This window comes from Callorhinchus milii, unplaced genomic scaffold (assembly GCF_018977255.1).
Source record: "Callorhinchus milii isolate IMCB2004 unplaced genomic scaffold, IMCB_Cmil_1.0 Scaffold4, whole genome shotgun sequence".
Lineage (NCBI taxonomy): Eukaryota > Metazoa > Chordata > Chondrichthyes > Chimaeriformes > Callorhinchidae > Callorhinchus > Callorhinchus milii.
This window is the reverse complement of record NW_024704745.1, coordinates 15,734,381-15,755,308: the sequence shown is the minus strand read 5'-3', so window position 1 is coordinate 15,755,308 and position 20,928 is coordinate 15,734,381. Positions and strand designations below refer to the sequence as shown.

At 38.3% G+C, this 20,928-nt stretch overlaps 1 protein-coding gene across 2 annotated transcripts in view; it reads right to left on the bottom strand.

Moving 5' to 3' along the window:
* fndc3a (fibronectin type III domain containing 3A) overlaps nucleotides 1-20,928 on the bottom strand; it is a 76,994-nt gene that overhangs the window by 46,494 nt on the left and 9,572 nt on the right. For both annotated transcript variants that reach the window (XM_042334395.1, XM_042334396.1), the window contains exons 2-3: nucleotides 16,942-17,075; nucleotides 586-661 (exon numbers count right to left, since the gene is read on the bottom strand). In XM_042334395.1, coding sequence (XP_042190329.1) covers nucleotides 586-661; nucleotides 16,942-17,046 — 181 coding nt within the window. In that variant the 5' untranslated portion in view covers nucleotides 17,047-17,075. The remainder of the gene's footprint in view (nucleotides 1-585; nucleotides 662-16,941; nucleotides 17,076-20,928) is intronic.

Sequence of the window (20,928 nt, the reverse complement as noted above, 5' to 3'; positions counted from 1 at the left end):
TATGTCAGATACCTGGCTGACCAAGAAAAAGATTCCTTTGACATAGTAATTATAGGTTGCTACCAATTATTTTAATTATCCATTCAATTATTTAAAATACTGGCTTTTATAAAAATGCATCAAATTATGACTTTGCCTTCTTCTTTGCCTGTCCTTTGTCTTCCTTTGCTCTTTCTGCTGCTGGTTTAATTGCCCTCTCAACTCTCAGCTAAAAATATATTTAAATGTACCCTCATTTACTGCATTTATTTTCAGTGCCAACAATTAAGTTCTGCATCTAGTTATGCACAGATTATCCTATAAAAATCCATTCTTCTTAAAGCAGTTTCTCAGTGGTCTACAAATTACTTCCAATACATGATGTAGGCATATTTACTACAAATCAAATTAGCCACACTAGGAAGGCTTGGCCATTATGTATCATTCATTAAAGTAGCAAATCTAGATTTGCACAGAGAATGGCATCAAGGTTACATCAAAAGAAACAATACACTTAGCAAACAGCACTTTGCATTTTAGTATTTTTTTCCAGAGACTGAACGAAAAGTTTAACATACAGATTACATGTTGGTGATGTCAGTTTACCTGTAATACACTGAAGCTGGCCATCCTCTCTTCTGATGGTAAATGTCTCACCTGGGTTGACTTGAACTAAAATAACCTGTAATAACAATAAAATATTATCTTTCTTAAAATTCTTCAGTCAACTAAAATATATTTTAAGTATGAATACTTTCTTAAACAACAAAATGCAATACAATTTAATCATCAATAATGTTTCAGGCACTTTCACTTCAAAATACTAATACATTATATTATATACCATATATTATATATTAATACATCCTACAAAAGAACTGGTACCTTTAGTGAATACCTCCACAGAAGCAAAATAATCTTGTCAAAATAAGAAACAGAGACATTTTATTTTCCAGTATTAGTGAAAAAAAGGTAACTAATGTAATTTGAATGTTACAATAATAATCCTTGCATTCGATGTAGCGCTTTATCATGTCTTCAAAACATCTCAAAGCGCTTCACAGAAAATACTGTAAAGTGAATTGACTGTATATTTTGTGGGCGGAATGTGAAACATTACAATATGCTGCCAAGTTTACAAACACCCATCAATTTATGTTTGAGTAATCCAAATGTTTTCTTCAGTTCTTAAGGTTCAGGAAAATTCTTTACATTACCTAATTATTACATTATTATCAGTGAGGTTACTGCGTTAACATAGGTATCTGGCATCCTGTGTGTAATATAGAAACATGGGAGTGAACAGCACCAGAAAAGACTGATGACTTTTCCCAATGTTTAAAAAATAAGACACTACTTTATCTCATACACTTCTCAATTCAATTCTTCGTCAAATAAGTGTCATTCAGCCAGACAAGTTTGTTTTACCAGTTCATTAGATCATAACAGATTTTTAATCCCATCTTTCCTCCTTAAAACCTTGAATGTATTTCCCTTTTGAACATCCCAACTGATTCTTCCTATGTCACTTTCTGTCACTTTCACTCTGTCATGTTGTCACTCTGTCACTTTCAAGTGGGACTTCCTCCCGACGTGAAAGGCGCTTTACAAATGTAATTTTCTTGGTGTTGTGGAAGATTGCAAGTCCACGTTCTCACAACCCTCTATGCAAAGAAACATACTTGTGATAGCTTTAATTTTAAGATTTTATTTAGGGTTCTTCTACCAGAGGAAAGAGTGGTCAACTATTTAACTTGTCAATTCCCTTCATATTTTAAATGTTTCAATCAGATCATCCCTTAACTTTCTCAGTTCTAATGAATATATCCAAGGTCTATCATCTTATCTAAGTTTCTCCATCCCAGGTATGAATGGTTACTGAACATTCTTCAATGTTAGTATAACCTCATAGGGCTATACTAACTTGCCTAAAATTGAACACAACTGAGGTGTTTGAAACACAAACCACAGCTCTAAAGCACAATATCATGAGAGGTTCAGAAGAATACACATCTCAACTTCCTTTTACAGTTAGAATTTGCTTTTTAAAAGTCCAGCATACTGGTTACCACCAGCACTCCTGCTAAAGACTTCCAATCATATGTAATTTAACACCATATGGCATCACAAATAACTCTTTAGGGTCTACTCTGAAATGTCTCTTTTTAAGGATGAAAATCTACTTACAGATGACACCAGGTGGGAACTGTTGAATCACAAGGCTGCAAAGGTCTTAGAAAGAGTTTGAGTCACTTTTCTTATATAACTGGAACAGCATTTCACACGTCTTTTGAAAATCCATAAACACAACCACTTCATTCTCTCTATCAATACTTTCAGTTATCTCTTCAATAAACTACTACATTTGTGAAGCAAGTCTTGCCTGTTACAAATCCACGCGATCCATCATTTATTAACCCATGCCTCTCTGGTTCCACTCTGGAATTCCACCCCAGAGTCCCTTTGACTTGCCGCTTCCCTCGCCTCCTTCAAGGTCCACTTCAAGACCTTCCTCTTTAACCACTCTTTCAGCCATTTCCCCCCTTCACTCTCTTGTCCCCCAACCACTCATCCCCATCCCCTCAACCCCCATTCCCAGTTTGGGAACAAATTCTGCTCCAACCAGACATCTGGTTGGGACATCTTCCTGACATAAAAGTTGCTAAATAAATGCAATTTTTTTATTGTATTGTATTGTGATTACTAATTGTATCGCAAACTATTATATGAAAAGGCTGAATGGTCAACAGGTGCTTGGGTTAACCCATTTTCTCTTCTTGAACAGAGGTATTATACTGGCAACTTTCCAAGCCTCAAGTACAACTTCATATCCAAAGATGGTGGTCAGAGACCCTGCCATTTCCTCCCATGAGTATCCCAAATTCCTCCCCTATGTTGGGTCCTGAAACTACTACAATTTAGTTTTTATTTCTAACTAGCTGTACCCAAGGCAGCTACGCTTGCAACCAGTTTCATTTAATCGGCCTTCTCTCTTTCGTCTGGCATTTTTATTTGTCCTTGAAGGGCTTGATCTTCACTTCTTAGGCATCTCTTATCCCTTAGGATTAAGAACATGTGCTGTTGAACACGTTAGCATCCCTTGTTCACATATTTGCACACATATCCTTTGGGGAGGACTCCTGTTGGTGTCTCTACACCAATCAGTTAGACAGACATACAGACAGACCTTTTATCTTTATTAGTATAGATGTATCTCTCAAGAAGGGTGTGTGACCTGTCACTACTTTGTTGCAGAATACCACGCATAGCTACTTTGTTGCAGAATACAATGCATACCCTTTTAAAGCATATTTTTATATATTTTGTAATATAGCTCACCAAAAAATGCCCGTGACACTCCCCCATGCAACACCTTTCCGATGAGGTATAAATCATGTCTTTACCTCAATCGGTTATTGTGTTCTTAGTAAATAGACAGAGATTTTGTCTTTATTAGTATAGAAGATATTCATTCTTCTTCTCTAATCTAACCAAGTTATTTTGTCCACATTAAAACTGGATTTACCACTTGTCAGTTTAGTTCCTTAACCTGGATAGATCTCTGTATTAGTCAGCTTGTGCTTGGTTGCTTGCACCACCCTCAGTTTTGTACTACAGTATCAGAATACCATAGCTTGATTTTTTGTCTCCAAGTCCAAATCATTTATGTACAACATAAATAATATTTCTCTAGCATGGATTTTTGAGGCACCCTACTGGTTGCTTCCTTCTATACCAATGCAGTTCCATGTACAATTACCCATTACATTCTATAACCAATTTCCGAGTAAACGTCAAAAAGCTTCTCCGTGTCTTTCATATTCTGGGCTTTTCAACCTTGTGAATCAACTGCTTGAGTGCTTCTGTGGTAAAATCTTTGCTAAACTGAGCAGCAGATTAAAAATCCAATGGTATACACAAGTGTTGAAGGATTAGGCTTTTCAAGACCAAGCATGCCTAGTACATATCGCAATATTTGAAGAAATGCTACAAATATCATCGGCGGTAAACAAGGTACAAAATACAAAAGAATTATATGGTTCACAGTTTCATCAAAGAGCTGATTTTAGCTTTGATTGTTTGGAGAACAGATAGAGAGTGAAGTGGTTTGCCATAAAACATATAAATGACAAAAGATATTTTAAAATGAATAATCCTTGCATTTTCTAAAATGTCTGTATCGGCAAAACAATCTCAGAATGTTTCTCAGAAGTGGTGACAATTAAGTTTTTACTGATTGGATGGCAGGCCTTCAGCCTTGGCAACCCAATCAGTACAAACGTAATGTTTGGCCTCAGCGGATTAATGCTCAAAACAAATATTGAGCAACAAAAAAAGGTAAAAGGGCTATAGTCCATCCTCGCTTCAAAATGACGTTGATTCAATTTGGAAGAAGGGGTAAAAATTCCGTCTGGGCTTAGATTTATTAAATTTTCTTGGCATTTCGGAGTGTCCAGCGTTTGATTGCTCTTAAAGATAGTCTCAATTTTGAAGCTGGCTTCATTCTTTTAAGATCATCAGAAAACCAGTGTCAAAGTTAAGACTAAATTCAACAATTTGTCAAATTATGTATGCTCTGAAACAGAGCCCAATACAGAATTGTAAAAAATAAGTTGTTTTGTGGTCAGACAGATATCTGACCAATGCAGAAACTCAGCACTATGCTTAAGAGTATCCAAACCAAACAGAGTTCCACATATTTATTCCACCTACACAAGGAATCTTCCCTTTGTCCAGAATAGAATACACACTCTCTCCCCAGAGGGACACATCCTACTTAGCTAATTCTGTGGAGTATTAGGTACAGGTCAGCAACAGCAAAGGCTTAGGTTCCCAAGAGTATATGTGGGGATACTGCTGCTGTTTAACCAGATAAAGCTGCATAGTTTGCCATGGAAAGCACTGTTTAGCAAGCTTCCCGCTGTTTGTCCAGCTAAAACCACCAAACCTGTTAAGGCTTTGGCTTTCAGGATTTGTCATCAGCATTGCTCTGGAGTGCCATCACGGATTGTGATGATATGTGATCCATAAAGAAGCCTAGACTATGAGTTCACAGTCCTGATGTAGGTCTTGAACTCACAACCTTCTTATTCAGAAGTGAGATGCCACCATTTAAGCCAGGCTAACAGGATACCAGATACAAAAATACTATCTGTTTAAAGAAAAGCTGGCTGCATTGGGGCTTTTCCAGTATAGCAGACAAAAATTGCAAATAAATATGATATTGATTGTTTAAGGTTCATAATAAGATAAAAAGAGTAAGACAATTTCATTCAATTTAGGAATGGTGGCAAGAGGACATAGTGTCCGGATTGTTAACAAAAAAATTAGGGGAGAGGTTAGCAAGTTTCTTCACTCACAGAGTTATTATTGTTTGCTGTTCATTACAGTAATAGGATGTTAAGCCTGGATCAATAGAATCATTCAACAAAAAGAAATGGATAAGCATTTGGATAATAAAACATTAAGCGATATGGGGAAAGAGCTAGAAAGAGGGCCATCTACAACATCTGTCATCCTCTCCTCAAATCATCCAAAATGTTGGGTAAAGTATAGAAGATAGAAAGTCGGTGTTCTCTTTAATGAATACTTCCAAAAATATTCATGTAATAGTTTACTATTTTATGTTCCTTTTCAGTTACCACACTATTTGTAACCAAAACGCTAAATACTGCAGATGGTGGAAATCTGAAACAAAAACAGAAGTTGCCATTATGTGTTGTTTCCAGCGACCTCTGTATTTGTTACCACATTATTTGTGTTCTTTAAGTGTCTGATTTCTTCTCTAAATACTCTATTATTTTATGAGAAATACACAGCACATATTTAGCTATTCCCATCACAGCATTGGACTATTTTTATATAGCTATATTTCCAAAACTGTCCCTTCATGTAAATTCATAAATTTTTCCCAGGTATTTTCTTTATTATGGCATAAGAATCTGTGCTTTCTTTCTCATTCTTTTTAAGTATCTCTTCAGTCATCACATTGTGGTCGTGGTGGACAATACCTGGAGTCCGAGTGCGTGAAAACACATTTGTATGTCCAGCGACAGGAATCCACCTTGATTGGTCTACAGAGAGGCAAGCAACTGCTGTTTAAACTCCATACCTCCAAATAGTAGAACCATCGCTCAATGGGAAGGGATGTGTGTCCGAGCTGTGCATAGAAAGACAGTGGCAATGCTCTCGCCCATGGGTTACCCACCGGGAACCTCTCCGGGAGCTCCTTGTACCTGCGATCCACCTAGTGAGGGCTCAAACCCGCGCTTGTCGAATGTCGAATGATCAACTAGTGACTATCCTCCTTCGGAGGGGAAAGAGGAGGTAAGCGGGATCCCCTTGGAGCTTAACTGGCTTCCAGGTGACATGCCTAGCAATGGAATATCGGAATCGAGCCAGCCCTCTGCGGTGGTCTCGGTAGTCCGGTTCCTGAGCCAGGTGGGTCCACAGTATTCCAGGGCACTGCTGATAACAGCACAGCAAGACTGGCTCATCGGCAGGACCTGAAATGGCAATAGAGGCGTTGCCAAATTACCTTCTTTTGTTCTATAATTACATATTATTGGACAATCTCCTCTAATTTCAAATGAAATCATCAAATTCCTCCAATGCTAAATCTGCTTCCAAGAAGATTGGTTTCATCTTGCATAACTATCACTTACTTTTATTCAACTCTTAATTCTCTATAATGCCTCAGGCTATCACAGATTTGAGTAAGGCTCCAATATGTGGGGAGGTTATCTCACAAGCCTGGACAGAGGACATGAAAAGGAGCATCTCCTAATGTTTTTTTTTCAATTCTGTCCTCCAGCCACACTCTCCAGGTGGCAAATTTTCATTTCTTTCCCCCATTTCATTGGTGATTGATTATTCTGTGAACATTCCTTTCTTGTTCTTCCAAACCATTAAGTGCTAAATATTTTTCTCCACCATGCATTTTCCCAGTATTTAAATGAAGCCTCAAATGCGGTTTATTCATTCTTTGCCAAAGCTCAATACTGGCACAATCTAACCACTTCTCAACTTCACATTTTCCTCTTTGCAACTTTTCAATGTGATATACGACACTGTTGTCCTTGGCCTACCACCTAGGTTTCTCAATACAATTCAATGGTTTTACAGGTTTTCACTTAAAAATGATATGAGGCCAAAATGGTTTGAGCCCAATTCGTATTGCCCAGCAGCTGCTGCAATTGCATCTCAGCACTGAAGGTGGAGGGCGGGGAAAATCATAAGAACATTACCAAACTCTGTACTAGTACTCTGCACAATTCACGTGTGTTTTATGCTGGAGGAAATTGCACTGACCATCTTTTCTTATTCTCATTTAGACTGATTATAAAATGTGTGGTATGTGGTTCAAAGTTCCACATTAGAAGTTTGAACTCACAAAGACTAAGATGACACTCCAATGCAGTGCTGAGGGAGCGCTGCATTGTTGGAGGTGCTGTCATTCAGTTGATATGTTAAGCAGATGTCTCGTCAGACTGTTCAGGTGGAATTTAAAGATCCCATGGCACCATCTAAAAAGGGAAAGGTGTTTGTCCCGAGGTCCTGGCTAACAATCCTCAGACAAAATTGATCATTCATAAGTTGATAACTAGCAAACAAAGTTTAATACAAATAAATGCAAGATGCTATGTTTTGGAAGTAAAAATAAGAAACACATGGACTTTATGGTTTGAATAGAACTTGCCAAGGAGGAAACCGAAAGAGATCTAGGAGTGTTAGTTTACTCGTTGTTCACTACGTCAAAGCAGTGTGAGGCAGCAAACAAGGCAAACAGGATACTGGGCTATATTGATAAATCAGTTGAGTTTAGATCTCCAGACATTATTCTTAGGCTGTATGGTGCAATGGTCAGTGCCCACCTAGATTACTTCATATAATTCTGTCACTGCAACTTAAGGGGTCTGCCCAGGCCCTAGAAGAAGTGCAGAGGACAGCAACGAGGATGATCCCTAGTGTTGGAGAAATGATCTATGAGCAATGATTACACAAGCTAGGGCTCTTCAGGCTGAAGGGATGACTCAGAAGAGATGTTAGAGAGATGTATACAATTTTAAATGGGATTGAAAAAGTAAACCCAGAACAAGGTTTTAGGATACACTGAGTCAGAAGAAGAAGCCATTGGTTTAAGAGTTGTAAAGGGCAATTTCAGAACAGATACAAGAGTTTTTCTTTACCCAGAGGGTATTTAACGACTGGAACATCTTGCCAGGACTTGTTGGCAAAGTGCTCCAAAATGCTACCCCGGATGAAGAGCACCAAATAAATTCAAGTTGTTATTGTTGTAATACCAAGACAGTAGACTCATTTAAAAAGCAGCTTGATACTGTGAAGATGGCAAAGTGGGTGTTCTGGAGGGATGATATCAGATAGGCTGAAGGGCCTTCTTCATCGAAACCAATCTTGTGATCCGTATAATGGTTGTCTGTGGGACATTGCTGTGCGCAAATTGGCTACTGTGTTTGCCTATAAAATAGAATCACTACACTTTACAGCAAATCCTGTGAAGCGCTTTTGAGACATCCTCACGACTTGAAAGTGCTATATCAAATGTAAGGATTGTTTATTATTATATCATACACATTATATAATTCTGGAGTTATAGTGTATTAAGTATTGATAATAGCTATAATACTTTGCTNAAAAAATCAACTTAAAAATATCCTTTCAGATATCCCAACAATAAAAAAGTCTAAATATCATTCTATATCGAATGAAGGAAATGTAAAAGCCTTCTTTTAAATTCCATTAACTATTTTCCTATATGCTTTATCTTTGTAAAATGTTTTCAATAATCTTGAAAAAATAATAATTGGCAACAATATTTCAAAGAATCAGGAAAAATTAAAGAAATTTTCTCTGAATAACACAAAAATGTTTAATATTATAGCTTTTTTTCATTTTGATAACAAAACACAAAAATTGCAACTTTAAGATCAGTTTATACATAGCTTCACCAAACATTATCTATGTTTAGATTGAATCACACTAAATATAAAAGATGTTTTTCTGGATGTTTCCAAACACTTGACATATATCTAAACAGAAATAGAGAAAAGGCAGCAGGATAAAAATGGAACTGCCTGGACTGGGAGATTGCTATTCAAATCCCAATCCATGCTGGGTTTGCTGGGCTCAGAAGGAGCTGCATGTGTAGGCTAAATTAGTCAAGGCATTCCCAGAGATAGAGAGGGAAAGCCAGACGGATTTTTGGTACCAGTCCCTCTTTAGCATCTCTACTTGTCATGTGCATGGGTGGCAACGAGGTGAGGAGAGGATAGGCTCCACGATGGGGTGACGACACTCACTGCTAGGGTTCACACATGAAAAATGACCACTTGGGCAGGGTACCAGAGGCCAACAGCGCCCATGAAACCACACCCCAGTATGAGGAGGGTAGAGACCAGAACAGGGGCATAAGCCAATAGGGAAAAATAATTAGAAAAATAATTCAAAATATACAACTACCAAAGCAGATGTTTTTGAACAGTGAATAATAACATTGCTAACAGGTGGAAGAACTTTGTGAGATTGGTTTCCACTGAAGAAAGATGATAAAAAAAAATTTAGGTAAATAAATTGGATTTTTAAACGTATTATACTGTTAATCCTTACCTAGGTGTGTGCTATCTTTACTATTTAATAGTCTCCTATATTCATAGAAAATAAAAGCTTATGGTATTCACAACAAATAAAATTCAACTAGCAAAGTCACATACAAAATGTGCTTCATTTGTAAGGAAAATTAAACAATTTTATTTATTTTCTACTTAGTAGTGAAAACTTTCATGAAAATGATGACACTGTATGTGTGATATACAGTATATATAAGGCTAGCTTACAATTAAATGAAAACACTTATTGATTGACCACCGGTTGCCGTTTCAATCAGCATTTAAATTACTATCATGGTAAACTTGATTAAGCATTTGATAAGCCTCAGTGCTAGCACTTACTGTTGCCCGCATCCTTTTCATTCATCTAGCGTTACTGCAGTCCCTCAGGCTGCTAGAAGGTTCAACAATCAATTCGCCAGATGCTCCAATCTGTTCCATTCATAAACACTTAGGTAGTTTCACCGACATTAGGGCATCAGGTCTGTATTCCACAACCAGAAAATCCTAATCCAAAATCCATTACTTCACAATATCTGTATCCTTTCAGCTGTGCTACGTCTTATGCTTTCACTTTATATGACATGTGGAGGCAGGATCCTAAAGGTATAACCAATTATCACTATGTTCATCAATACCTACCTCAAGCCTCACTTCCTATCAAATTAGACCATGCACAACCAGCTTCCTGCTCTACATGAATATATCACCATCACTATAGCAACCAACTCAACAAAAGCTGGAAGCATCTGCTGCTGGATCATTTAACCACCTCAGTCACAGGGAGCACAATGATTTGAGAGTGGTGAACAATCGACATATTACTACTCCTGACGCTGGATTAAATTTGAATTATCAGTACTAAAACTGAAAATGCTGCCACTATCACATGCTGCAGTTATTTTATTACTTACCCAATGTCTGGAGTGAAATGTTTTATAGCATATGCTGCAATCTTCAATGTAGAGTGTGTCATTTACAATATAAATTCAATTTTATGAATTGAATGCATTATTAATAAATTGTTAAAAAACCAGTGGCCGTAACACCTACTTTCTACAAACATCCTATATGGTACATTACACTATAAATTGGAATGTACAACAATCAATGAACCTACCCAACTTTCCATAAATAATGTCATCCGTTAACTAGAATTAGATGCATGAGATCCACATTCCATATTATCTTTGAATAACAGAGAGCTATTGTTAGTGTAATGTTCTGGATTAGTAATTTAACAAAAGAAATTAGGCCATTTTACATTTTCAAAATTGTCCAGGAAACTATACAATAACAGGAAAATAGCAGGATTCTTGTTATTCATTGTTTCATCTTTCCAAACTAGTTCAGAAACTCTACAGAAATCAATAAGAATTTGCTGATTGATACGTAGTACATTGTATCCTTTGATACTGCACGCTGTCACTTGACTTTAATCCAGGTTCCACAATTTACGAGACTTCATTTTTTTTTCTTTATTTGAAGTAAACTTTGGCTATGACTGTAGTGCTATAAATACCAAAGTTATTTTTCACATCTACACAACAACACTGAATCAGAGGAAGACTGCTGACCCAAATGTTAAAGCTAACATGGAATGACAGGGATTACGAAGCAGCAGATTGTACCCTTGTGAGCAGATATTTTCTATCGGCAGGCTTTCTGACAAACTAACAAATATGAAAGCATCTCACTGGTAAAACAATGTTAAATTCAGGTCCTGTGATTGTTCTATGTTAGCAAACAAAACCCATCAACACCAACACACAAAGCTTATAAATATTTTCCTTTAAGTAACCATTCTGATTTCCTATGTTGAACTCACAATTATATACAATATCTTTATCTTCTCTCTCACCCACAATTAAAGAGAAGATGTTAGTTTAGGGTACAAATAACAATAGAACGTGAACTATTTATACCTGATTATCCATCATACGAGAAAAGTAAAGCAAAGTAAATGTGGGAAATGGAGAAATTTCTTGCAGAAATAGGGGGCCCAAAGTCTGAGCTGACGATGAAACAGCAGACAGTGATGACACTTGCTGCTGGCATGAAATTGCATTGAGAGAAAATCTCCAAAACTAGATTTCAAAATAATTGTATGGACAAATATCATAGAATATGCACATCCAATTTAATGGATCACATATACAGTATAATACAATTTACACATATACACTCTAATAGAATTTACATTTATATATTGCATCAGAAGAACATCTCAAAGCGCTTCACACAGCTCTTGGTAAAGGCAGTCAAAGAGTTAAGTTTTAAGGCAGACTTTAAAAGTGGGGAGGGAGGGGTGGAGCAGGAGGGACCCCAGGATGAAGTTCCAAAGTGTGGGTGCAAAATGGTTGAAGGCTCACTACCAATGGTGGGGCAGATCGGGTGAGTGATATGAAGCAACCCAGTGTTCATTGAGCAGTGGGGTCGGTAGAGTTTCAGGAGTTCGCAGAGGCCATAGCGGAATTTAAATGCAAGGGTAAGGATCTTGAATTTGATCCCCTGGGGGATGGGGAGCCAGTGGAGCAGAGTGAAAATTGTGCTGATAAGCGGAGGTGGATAACTCAATGTGATGTCAATTATTGAACAGTAAAAAAAGTGCTATTTCACAGTGTTAGAATTATTTATTCTAATTTGAGCCAACTGTGTTATTGCTTGTGAATATATATATATATATATAGGCAGAGAAGATATCTTTTTATATATACTTCCAAATTAAACACAGAAACATATAAATAGAGTGATGTCAACAGCTATCAGCTGCCTTTAAAGTTGTTGTGTCGAACAGATTCTAATATGAAACATAAATATTTAAAAGAAATCACCGGCCGAGATCACAGAATTTCAAACAAAAGTGATTCCAACCCATTTGATGTCATCCTACCAGAATAACAACTCTACTGTTCCTATTACACATAAATGTTTTAGATTTACTGTACACACGCTATTTATGGTCCTGTGTAATATCCAAACCAGAGCGTCCATGTTAGAACATGTGCAACAGATGGAAGCATTTTTTCCAGGAATTCAACATTGTTTGATTGAATAGACATGTAATAGGCCTGCACAAGGATACCAGCAGTTTCACTGTTCAGGCTAATAATGTAATCACAGGCATACAAATAGCAGATGGTTATGTTTCTGATCCTAAAAGTACAAATACAACAACAACTTGCAATTATATAGTGCTCTTCACGCAGGGTAGCGTCCCAGAGCACTTCACAGTGGCAGAGTCTGACAATCAACCATGGGGAGAGGGAGGGGGGAGAGAGAGAGAGAGGTGGGAGCTGACCGTCAACATGATCAAAAAGGAAGGTCTATAAGGGGGATTTTTGTTGGCTCCTCATCACTGAACAGATTGACTTCAAGATCCTCACATTTGTGTTCAAATCCCTTCACTCTCTGGAACTTCTCTACCTCTCCAACCTCCTCACTCCCAAACCATCACCCGGCGCCTCCGACGACTGGCACCGCCTCCTGTTCATCCCTCGCATCCTCCTCACCACCATCGGAGGTCTTGCTTTCAGCCACTATGCCCTGAAACTTTGGAACACTCTCCCTCACTGCCTCCGCCTTGTCCCCCCTCTCCCCCTTTTCAAGTCTCACCTGAAAACTTTCCTCTTCGACTGTGCTTACGTCCACCTCCTCTCTGCCCATTTTTAAGTGCTCTGAGACACTACCTTGCGTGGAGGACGCTATATAAGAGCAAGTTGTTGGATTTGAAGGTGGGGAGGCAGAGGGATTGATTTCCAAAGTTTCAGGGCGTAGTGGCTGAAGGTGCAGCCACTAATGGTGGAACGGAGAGCACGAAGGACAAATAGGAGGCCGGAGCCAGCCTAGCTTAAGCAGTGGGCGCTGGAATGGGGTGTAAGCAGATCGGATAGGTAGGGAGGTTTGAGGGAATGAAGTGATTTGAAAACAAGTGAGACCATCTTGACAGACACCAGCGAGTGCCACAGTGAACCCGATGGAGGATTCCCAGGCGGGAGCAGAGGGAGGCTGTGGGACAGTCAAGTGGGGATAAGAGGCAAGGAGGATGGATAGAGAGACAGAGCGGGAGAGTTGCAAGGTAGGGAGCATTTTGGGGGGAAAGCAACTCGGGGCGGCAGCCAAGATGCGCATGCTGAGACTTGAGGCAGGTGGTTAGTGGGGCATAGTCAGGCCCAGGCATGGAGACTGTGGGGGCTAGAGGCAGCGCAGAGCGGGGAGAGGGGTAGGACACTCATGTTATCCACCAGGTTGCCAGGTGTTATCCACCAGGATAATTCAACCTCAAGCTACTCTTTTATGTCAATCCTTACCTCTGTCACAAAACCGTTGTTTTAATTACTCCAAACTACCTAAAGCTTTGGCTGATACCTTGGTGATTGTTGGCAGTCAAAACGTCCTTCCTGGTATCCTCGCAGCCAACATCTGACAGAGGATGGCTACTTTCTGGGTCACTTCCCTGGAACAATGCCTCCAAGAATAAAGGCGTTAATGGATATTCTGCATTGGCTGCAATATGTCAGCTCGACCTGCATTGCCAGTCATATCTTGGAAGGAACTCTCTGTGGCATGGAACCCATAAACAGGGTTCCCTGAATTGTTTCAGAGAGGCCGTCATTGTAATTTGAAGAAGCCCATGTCTCACAACAGTTGAAAGGCTTGGTAGGATGACAAGCATGAACCAGTCATGTTGAATCTATTCGGTTATAATGGTCTTGCATACCATTGCAAATACCAGAGAATTAGAAGTTATCTTGATTTTTTTTTCAAGCAACTTCCTGATGTACATCAATCAATGCACTTTTTGCAGACGAAATAACACACATTACCTCTTATGAAAATTTGTAGGTGTGGAACTTTATTATTGGGGATTACATTGATAGGGCAGCTAAAGGAGTGCAAGAGTCACAATTCTATGCTTGCTTGTAATTTGGACAATTCACCAAATAGATCATTGTATGATCAATGCAGTTGCAAGCTAATGCTTGTAATATTCATCAGCATTTCAATAAATTTATTTAGCCTATTATCACTATTTTTAAATGTTTTGCCAGGTTATTTTATCGGTTAAGGCAGTGCCATACCTGGGAATTTATATAGAGGATTCGACAGTTTTGTTTTTAATTGCATTCAAATAGGGANTTTTTTTTAGGTTTTCTGTGCACTGCGATGCCATAACTTGCTCTGCTTATCATCTTAAAAAGCAGGAACTTCAAGGCCAGTCCATCAACTTCTTTGGCTGAACTCCCTACTGCATGTACTACTTCCACAGTCGTGATAAGATGGCATAATTGGACTCTGTCTAAAACAGTCAGTTTAAGTCTACAACAAGAGACAGGCACTGTCTTGACAATTGACAATTAATTAGTTCCTCATAGCAATTAAACTTTTGCATGCGTCTCACACTCCTACAAAATCTGAAAAATGAACTGCCAGGAAGCAAGGTGGAAGGACTCCAGGATGAAGTTCCAGAGAAAAGGGGCTGAAGGTTGGGGTGGAGTGAGCGGGGAAGTGAAAGGGGGCCAATGTTTTTGTGAGCAGAAGGAATGTCCAGGGAAGAAGGGTTGGAGAAGGTCACAGAGGTGGACCATGGGAGCATTTGAAAGGAAGGACGAGGATCTTGAATTCAATCTGCTGGGGGTTGTGGAGTCTAGCAAGGATAGGGTGATAGGTTCACAGAACGTGGTGCAGGAGAGGACTGCAAAATTCTGGATGGTCTGCAGCTTGTTTGGGGAGAAGCTGAAGATTTCAGTGTGCTCCACCTCCATTAGTCAATGCTAGAGGTGATAGATGGGATGGATGAGGATCTCAACAGCCTGTAGGGAAGAGGTAATGGCAGAGGCGGGCAACATTGCAGAGGTTATGCAAGGCAGAGCATGTAACATAACTCAAGATATATGTGTGTCAGCAATCATCTCCAAGACCCAAAAATAAATACAGTAGATGTCTCCAGAGATTTCTGACTTTCACGAATTAAAGTAAGACAACTTGAGACAATTAAAAGGCTAAAATGGATAGAAATAAAACGGTTCCTTGTTACAAAACAATTTAAAGGCTAAGAGTTTCCAGATTGATACAGTAAACTATAGTTGTTAAGCAATGTACATTATAATAATTAGAGTCACAATCTCTCACGGTACATGAGCAAACAGCCCTTTTCTTTATTCCTGCAATTGCTGTATTGCTAGCAGCACACAACAGTAAGGTCAGAAGTGTAAACATGACGAGAATCGGAAAGAATCAGTAAGAGACACTGATAAATTGGAGGGTGGCAGTGCAATAAAAATAACAACCAGCAAATTAAAGAGAGGAAGAGAGAATGTGTGCATGACACTGGAGATAGGAACCATGTCTTGAACGCCATTTCAAAGTTTTCCTGGTCTTCAATGTCATTGAAATTCCAATCTGTACAGAAACTTCCAAAAACTGACTTTCACTAATTATATTCATTTAAGAAAATTGAAAAGTCCATGTGGATAGAAATAATGGTTTCTTATTAAATAATCATAAATTAAAATAATTTAAAAGCTATGTCGTATCCAGTTAATTTGTAGTACTATCATTTTTATAATAGAAATAATAATTTGGTCACTCAAACCAGGAATGAGGGACTTCAGCTAGGAATAATCTCCTTGAACCTACCAGAGAAGGTTAAGAGGAGACTTAATAGAAGTTTTCAAAATTATGAGGGGATTCGATAGGGTGAACAGGGAGAAACTATTTCCACTGGCGGGTGGCTCGGTAACCTGAGGACATTGAGTTAAAATAGTTGTTAAAAGAAACAGAGGGAAGGGGGGAGAAATTTTTTCACACAGCGAGTTGTTCGGATCTGGAATGCATAACCTGAAAGGGTGAATGAAGCCATTTCGATAACAACTTTTAACAGAAATAGATAATTATTTGGGGAGGACAAGTTTGCAGGGCTATGGGGAGAGAGCGGGGGAATGGAATTGATATGAATAGCTCTTTGAAGAACCGGCACAGACACGATGGGCTGAATGGCCTCCTTCTGTGCCGTGTAATTCTTTGATTCTATGAAACCATGACTGTTTGTGGGATACTGCTGTGCGCAATTGGCTGCCGCGTTTGCCCACAAATATACAGTCAATTCACTTTAGTGTGTTCTGTGAAGCGCTTTGGGACGTCCTCCCGACATGAAAAGCGCTATATCAAATGCAAGGATTATTATTATTATTAAAACCTACAGTCAATCCACTTTAAATTATATTCTGTGAAGCACTTTGAGACTTCATAACAACATGATAAAGCTCTATATCAAATGCAAGGATTATTATTATTTTTAGCAATGTACTTTGGAGTAATTATCTGTAATTCTCACCTGTGTTCCATCCCCATTCAGCAGGGGAGGTAGAAGAGACATGTCAACTTTGAGAAGTGGAGTTTTATCCAGTGGTGGAGGATTTTCTGCCATCATCAAAAGCATGCATGCAGGCAGGCTTTCTCCTTCAACTCCTAATATAATGCAAACACATTAAACATTGGTTAATAATTTTAACACAATTAAATGGTTCAACCTTAAAACTATTAAAATTTAAACAATACCAATGGTTCCCACTAACATTTAATTTAGTGGAGTCCTGTAGCTCAATGGTTAAGAGCACTCGCCTCGCAAGCGAGAGACCTGGGTTCAGTTCCTGGCAGGGTGAAACCTTGGGTAAGGTTTCCTTTCTCCACACGTCTGATAATAACCCCTCAAGAAAAAAAAACAATAATAAATTGGTCACTTCAACTCACGACTGTTTGTGGGACACTGCTGTGTGCAATTGGCTGCTGCGTTTCGCCCACAAATACACAGTCAATTCACTTTACAGTATATTCTGTGAAGCGCTTTGAGACATCTAGAAGACGTGAAAAGCGCTATATCAAATGCAAGGATTATTATTATTATTTTATTTAACTTAACACAATACAATACTGCACCAGTAGAGTTCATTGTCATCTAAAATAGAAATATAGATATTTTCTGGATAAAAAGAGGGCATTCACACCATTGTGTCTGTGCCACTGCAACCTATTTATTATTTACCCACTTTCAAAGTTTCTTTCCCATAAACATTAGCCTTTTTACTATTCAGCTATTTTTTTTTACTATTCAGCTATTATTATATACTATTTAACCATTTCTCTTTTGACTGATTTTATTGATCCAGCCTCAACAGCCTAACAGGTAATGAACTTGGTGGTAACTTTTCATATGATTATTTCTAGTATAACTGCAGTACATTAATAATCTGAATGTCTTGACCACTGCTATTAAAAGTTTGTCAATCCAAGTTCTATTGGGTAATATTTGGATATAAAAATTAGATATTAAAAGAAAATTGTAATGTACCAGCCGTTAACCTCCATTTCAGTTTCTAAGAGTAAAATTCCACTTACTCAGCTGTGACGAATTCCGAAAGTTTTTTTTACAAAATGAAAAGGGTAAACTACTCCTTCTTTTGACTGCTACAACTATCATCAAACCAAAAAAAAAACGTGATTCACCATAGGAATCATCAGATTCTGTTTCCAGTTTTGCCCAATGCATCATTACTTTGAACAATTAACATGCAGAGTTGCTGAAGCATCACAAGATGTCAAATTATTGAAGCTGTACTAATATTATTTCCATCAGCATCAATAATATTTATTATTATTTATCTTATTATCATTAAAATACCAAACCAGTCTCACTCAGTTTGTAGCACTCTCCTTCCTCGGTTCCAAACTCTCTTTGGTCTCAAAGATTATTTTGTTTATTTTAATGTTACTACTACACTATGTTTTTTCTACTCTTGGTATTTTGAACTTTTCTTTCTTACTCCTTATAGTCTCCAAAAATACTGTTTACATACTGTTCCTCCTTCCTGCATTCAAACTGTGTTGAAATCAATTCATTGAGGTTTATTAAATGCCCATCTGTAAACTGGGTATAAATAAAGTCCACAGGGAGAATTACTGATATCCTTAATTATGCAATTAATACCCACGATAAAATGATGTATTATTTATGTAATTATCAACCAATCCTTTGATCTATCTGTTTAGGGAAGCATGTTGAGATCTGGATCGTTCTCTTTACTTCTTCTGCACGCTGTGCTGACAGTTTCAGTAATCTCTCCACTAGTAACCCCAATATCCTTTCCTGTGTCAAATAAATAGACAAATCCCATTTACAATATATTCCCACTTTGTGAGACTGAGCTGAGGCATAGCAAGGGATCCGTAACATTACTGAGAATATATTACAGTGGAAGAGCGGAAAGAAAATTGAGGATGCAAGTTGTAGACAAGAACAACAAATTGCATGAATATAGCAGCTTTCTCATAGGGAGGATGTCCTCAGGCACTGGAGAGTCGAGGGTTTGTTTTCACTCAAGCTAAGGGTTGGATTTGGGAGAGGTGGGGGGCTACGGGGGGGTTGGGATGGGAAGTTGACGGTCAAAGAAGCAGATCTTGAGACGGAACTTGAAGAAGCGAGAGAAGGGGCGAAGCGAAAGAAGGGACGAGGTGAAGAAACTCTGAGCTGGAGTTCCAGAGATTGGGGGCAGATAGGCTGAAAGCTTGACCAACAATGGTGGGACAGGCAGGGCAGGGACATGAAACAGGCCAGTGCCTGCTGAGGGGATGGAATGGATGATTTGGTAGGGTTTAAGAAAGTAGCGGAGGTAGATCGTGGAGGGAGTTAAAAGTGAGGACGAGGATCTTGAACTCAATACTCTGGGAGATGGGGAGCCAGTGGAGCTAAGCGAGGGTGGGGATGATAGACTTGCAGAGAATAGTGAAGGAAAGGACACAAGCTGCAGTGTCAATTTTAAAGAAGCATGTTTTAACAATGTAATTATAACTATAGGAGGTTTCAATCTCCCAAAATAGACTGGAATAGGGAAAATGTTTGAATTGAGATCTTTTGCAATATATTCAGTGTTGTTTCCTCATTCAACATTTTAATGCTACAACAAGATAGGAAGCACTGGTTGACCTAATTATGGGAAATGAAGTTGAGGAAGTAGGTGACCTATAGTAAAGGGATATAGTATTTGGGAAACAGGCACCACAATATAAGTAGGTTAATGTAAGAATAAAAACAAAACCAATCCAGGACAAGGATATTTGACTGGAAAAAAGCAAATTGCAGTGAAATTAAAAAAAGGTTTTCCGGTTTAACTAGAAGGTAAAAATCAGCACAAAAAGAGTAAATCAACAGAACTGCCATAATTTTAGTGTTGGTTTAGTTTATCAAATGCTCAGCTGTCACTGCAGTGTTTAACACAACTATCTCCTCCAGCTGCAATGACTTCCAATAAATACAATCAATAGCTTAGCCCTTGGATCGGAGAATAGAAAATATTATTTTTAGAATATAGGATGAATAGAAAATTCATTTATCAGGATAGCAATCTCTTTATGAGACAAACTATCATTATTCTTTCAGACTTTAATGCTTTTTGTCCAAATTAGAATTATGTTGTAATATATCATAACAAAAATTATAGAGCAGAGTGTAAAAGAAAATAATACAAAATATACAAATGATGATTCACCACAGAATTTACCAGCTTCCAGAATGTAGCTTTGAAATATGACAGTCCAAAATTTGTTTAAAATATTCTTTCCTTCTCTACCAGGTAGAACTTTCTCTCAAATGCAGACTTGCTTTCTTCTCTCCAGCAGGTGAGCCTCCATTGTCAGCCAAGGAAATCATTAAATAATCTTCTTTATCTATCTTCTATCTATGCAAATAATCTTCTTCTATCTTTCTTCTACCTATCTTTTATTATACATATACGCTAATAAAACGACAATGTCTGTCTGCGCTTCAAGAAGGATCTCAATAATTGATTGACGTAGAGACATGATTTATACCTCATAGGAAAGGTTTTACAACTGGGAGTGACATGGGCAGATTTGTTTTCAGGTATCTCCTATTGTTCATGAGTTATTTTCAGTTTTTTTTACTGCAGTTACACCTGGTGGCCACACCGGCTGGCCATGACGCTGTGGTAATAATAATAATAATAATAATAATAATCCTTGCATTTGATATAGCGCTTTTCACGTCGGGAGGACGTCCCAAAGCGCTTCACAGAACACACTGTAAAGTGAATTGACTGTATATTTGTGGGCGAACGCGGCAGCCAATTGCGCACAGCAATGTCCCACAAACAGTCGTAGATTGAAAATGACCAATTTAATTATTGTTTTTAGTTTTGGAGGGATTATTATTAGGCGTGTGGAGTAAGGAAACTTGCCCAAGGTTTCGCCCTGCCTGGAATTGAACTCAGGTCTCTCACTTGCAAAGCGAGTGCTCTAACCACTGAGC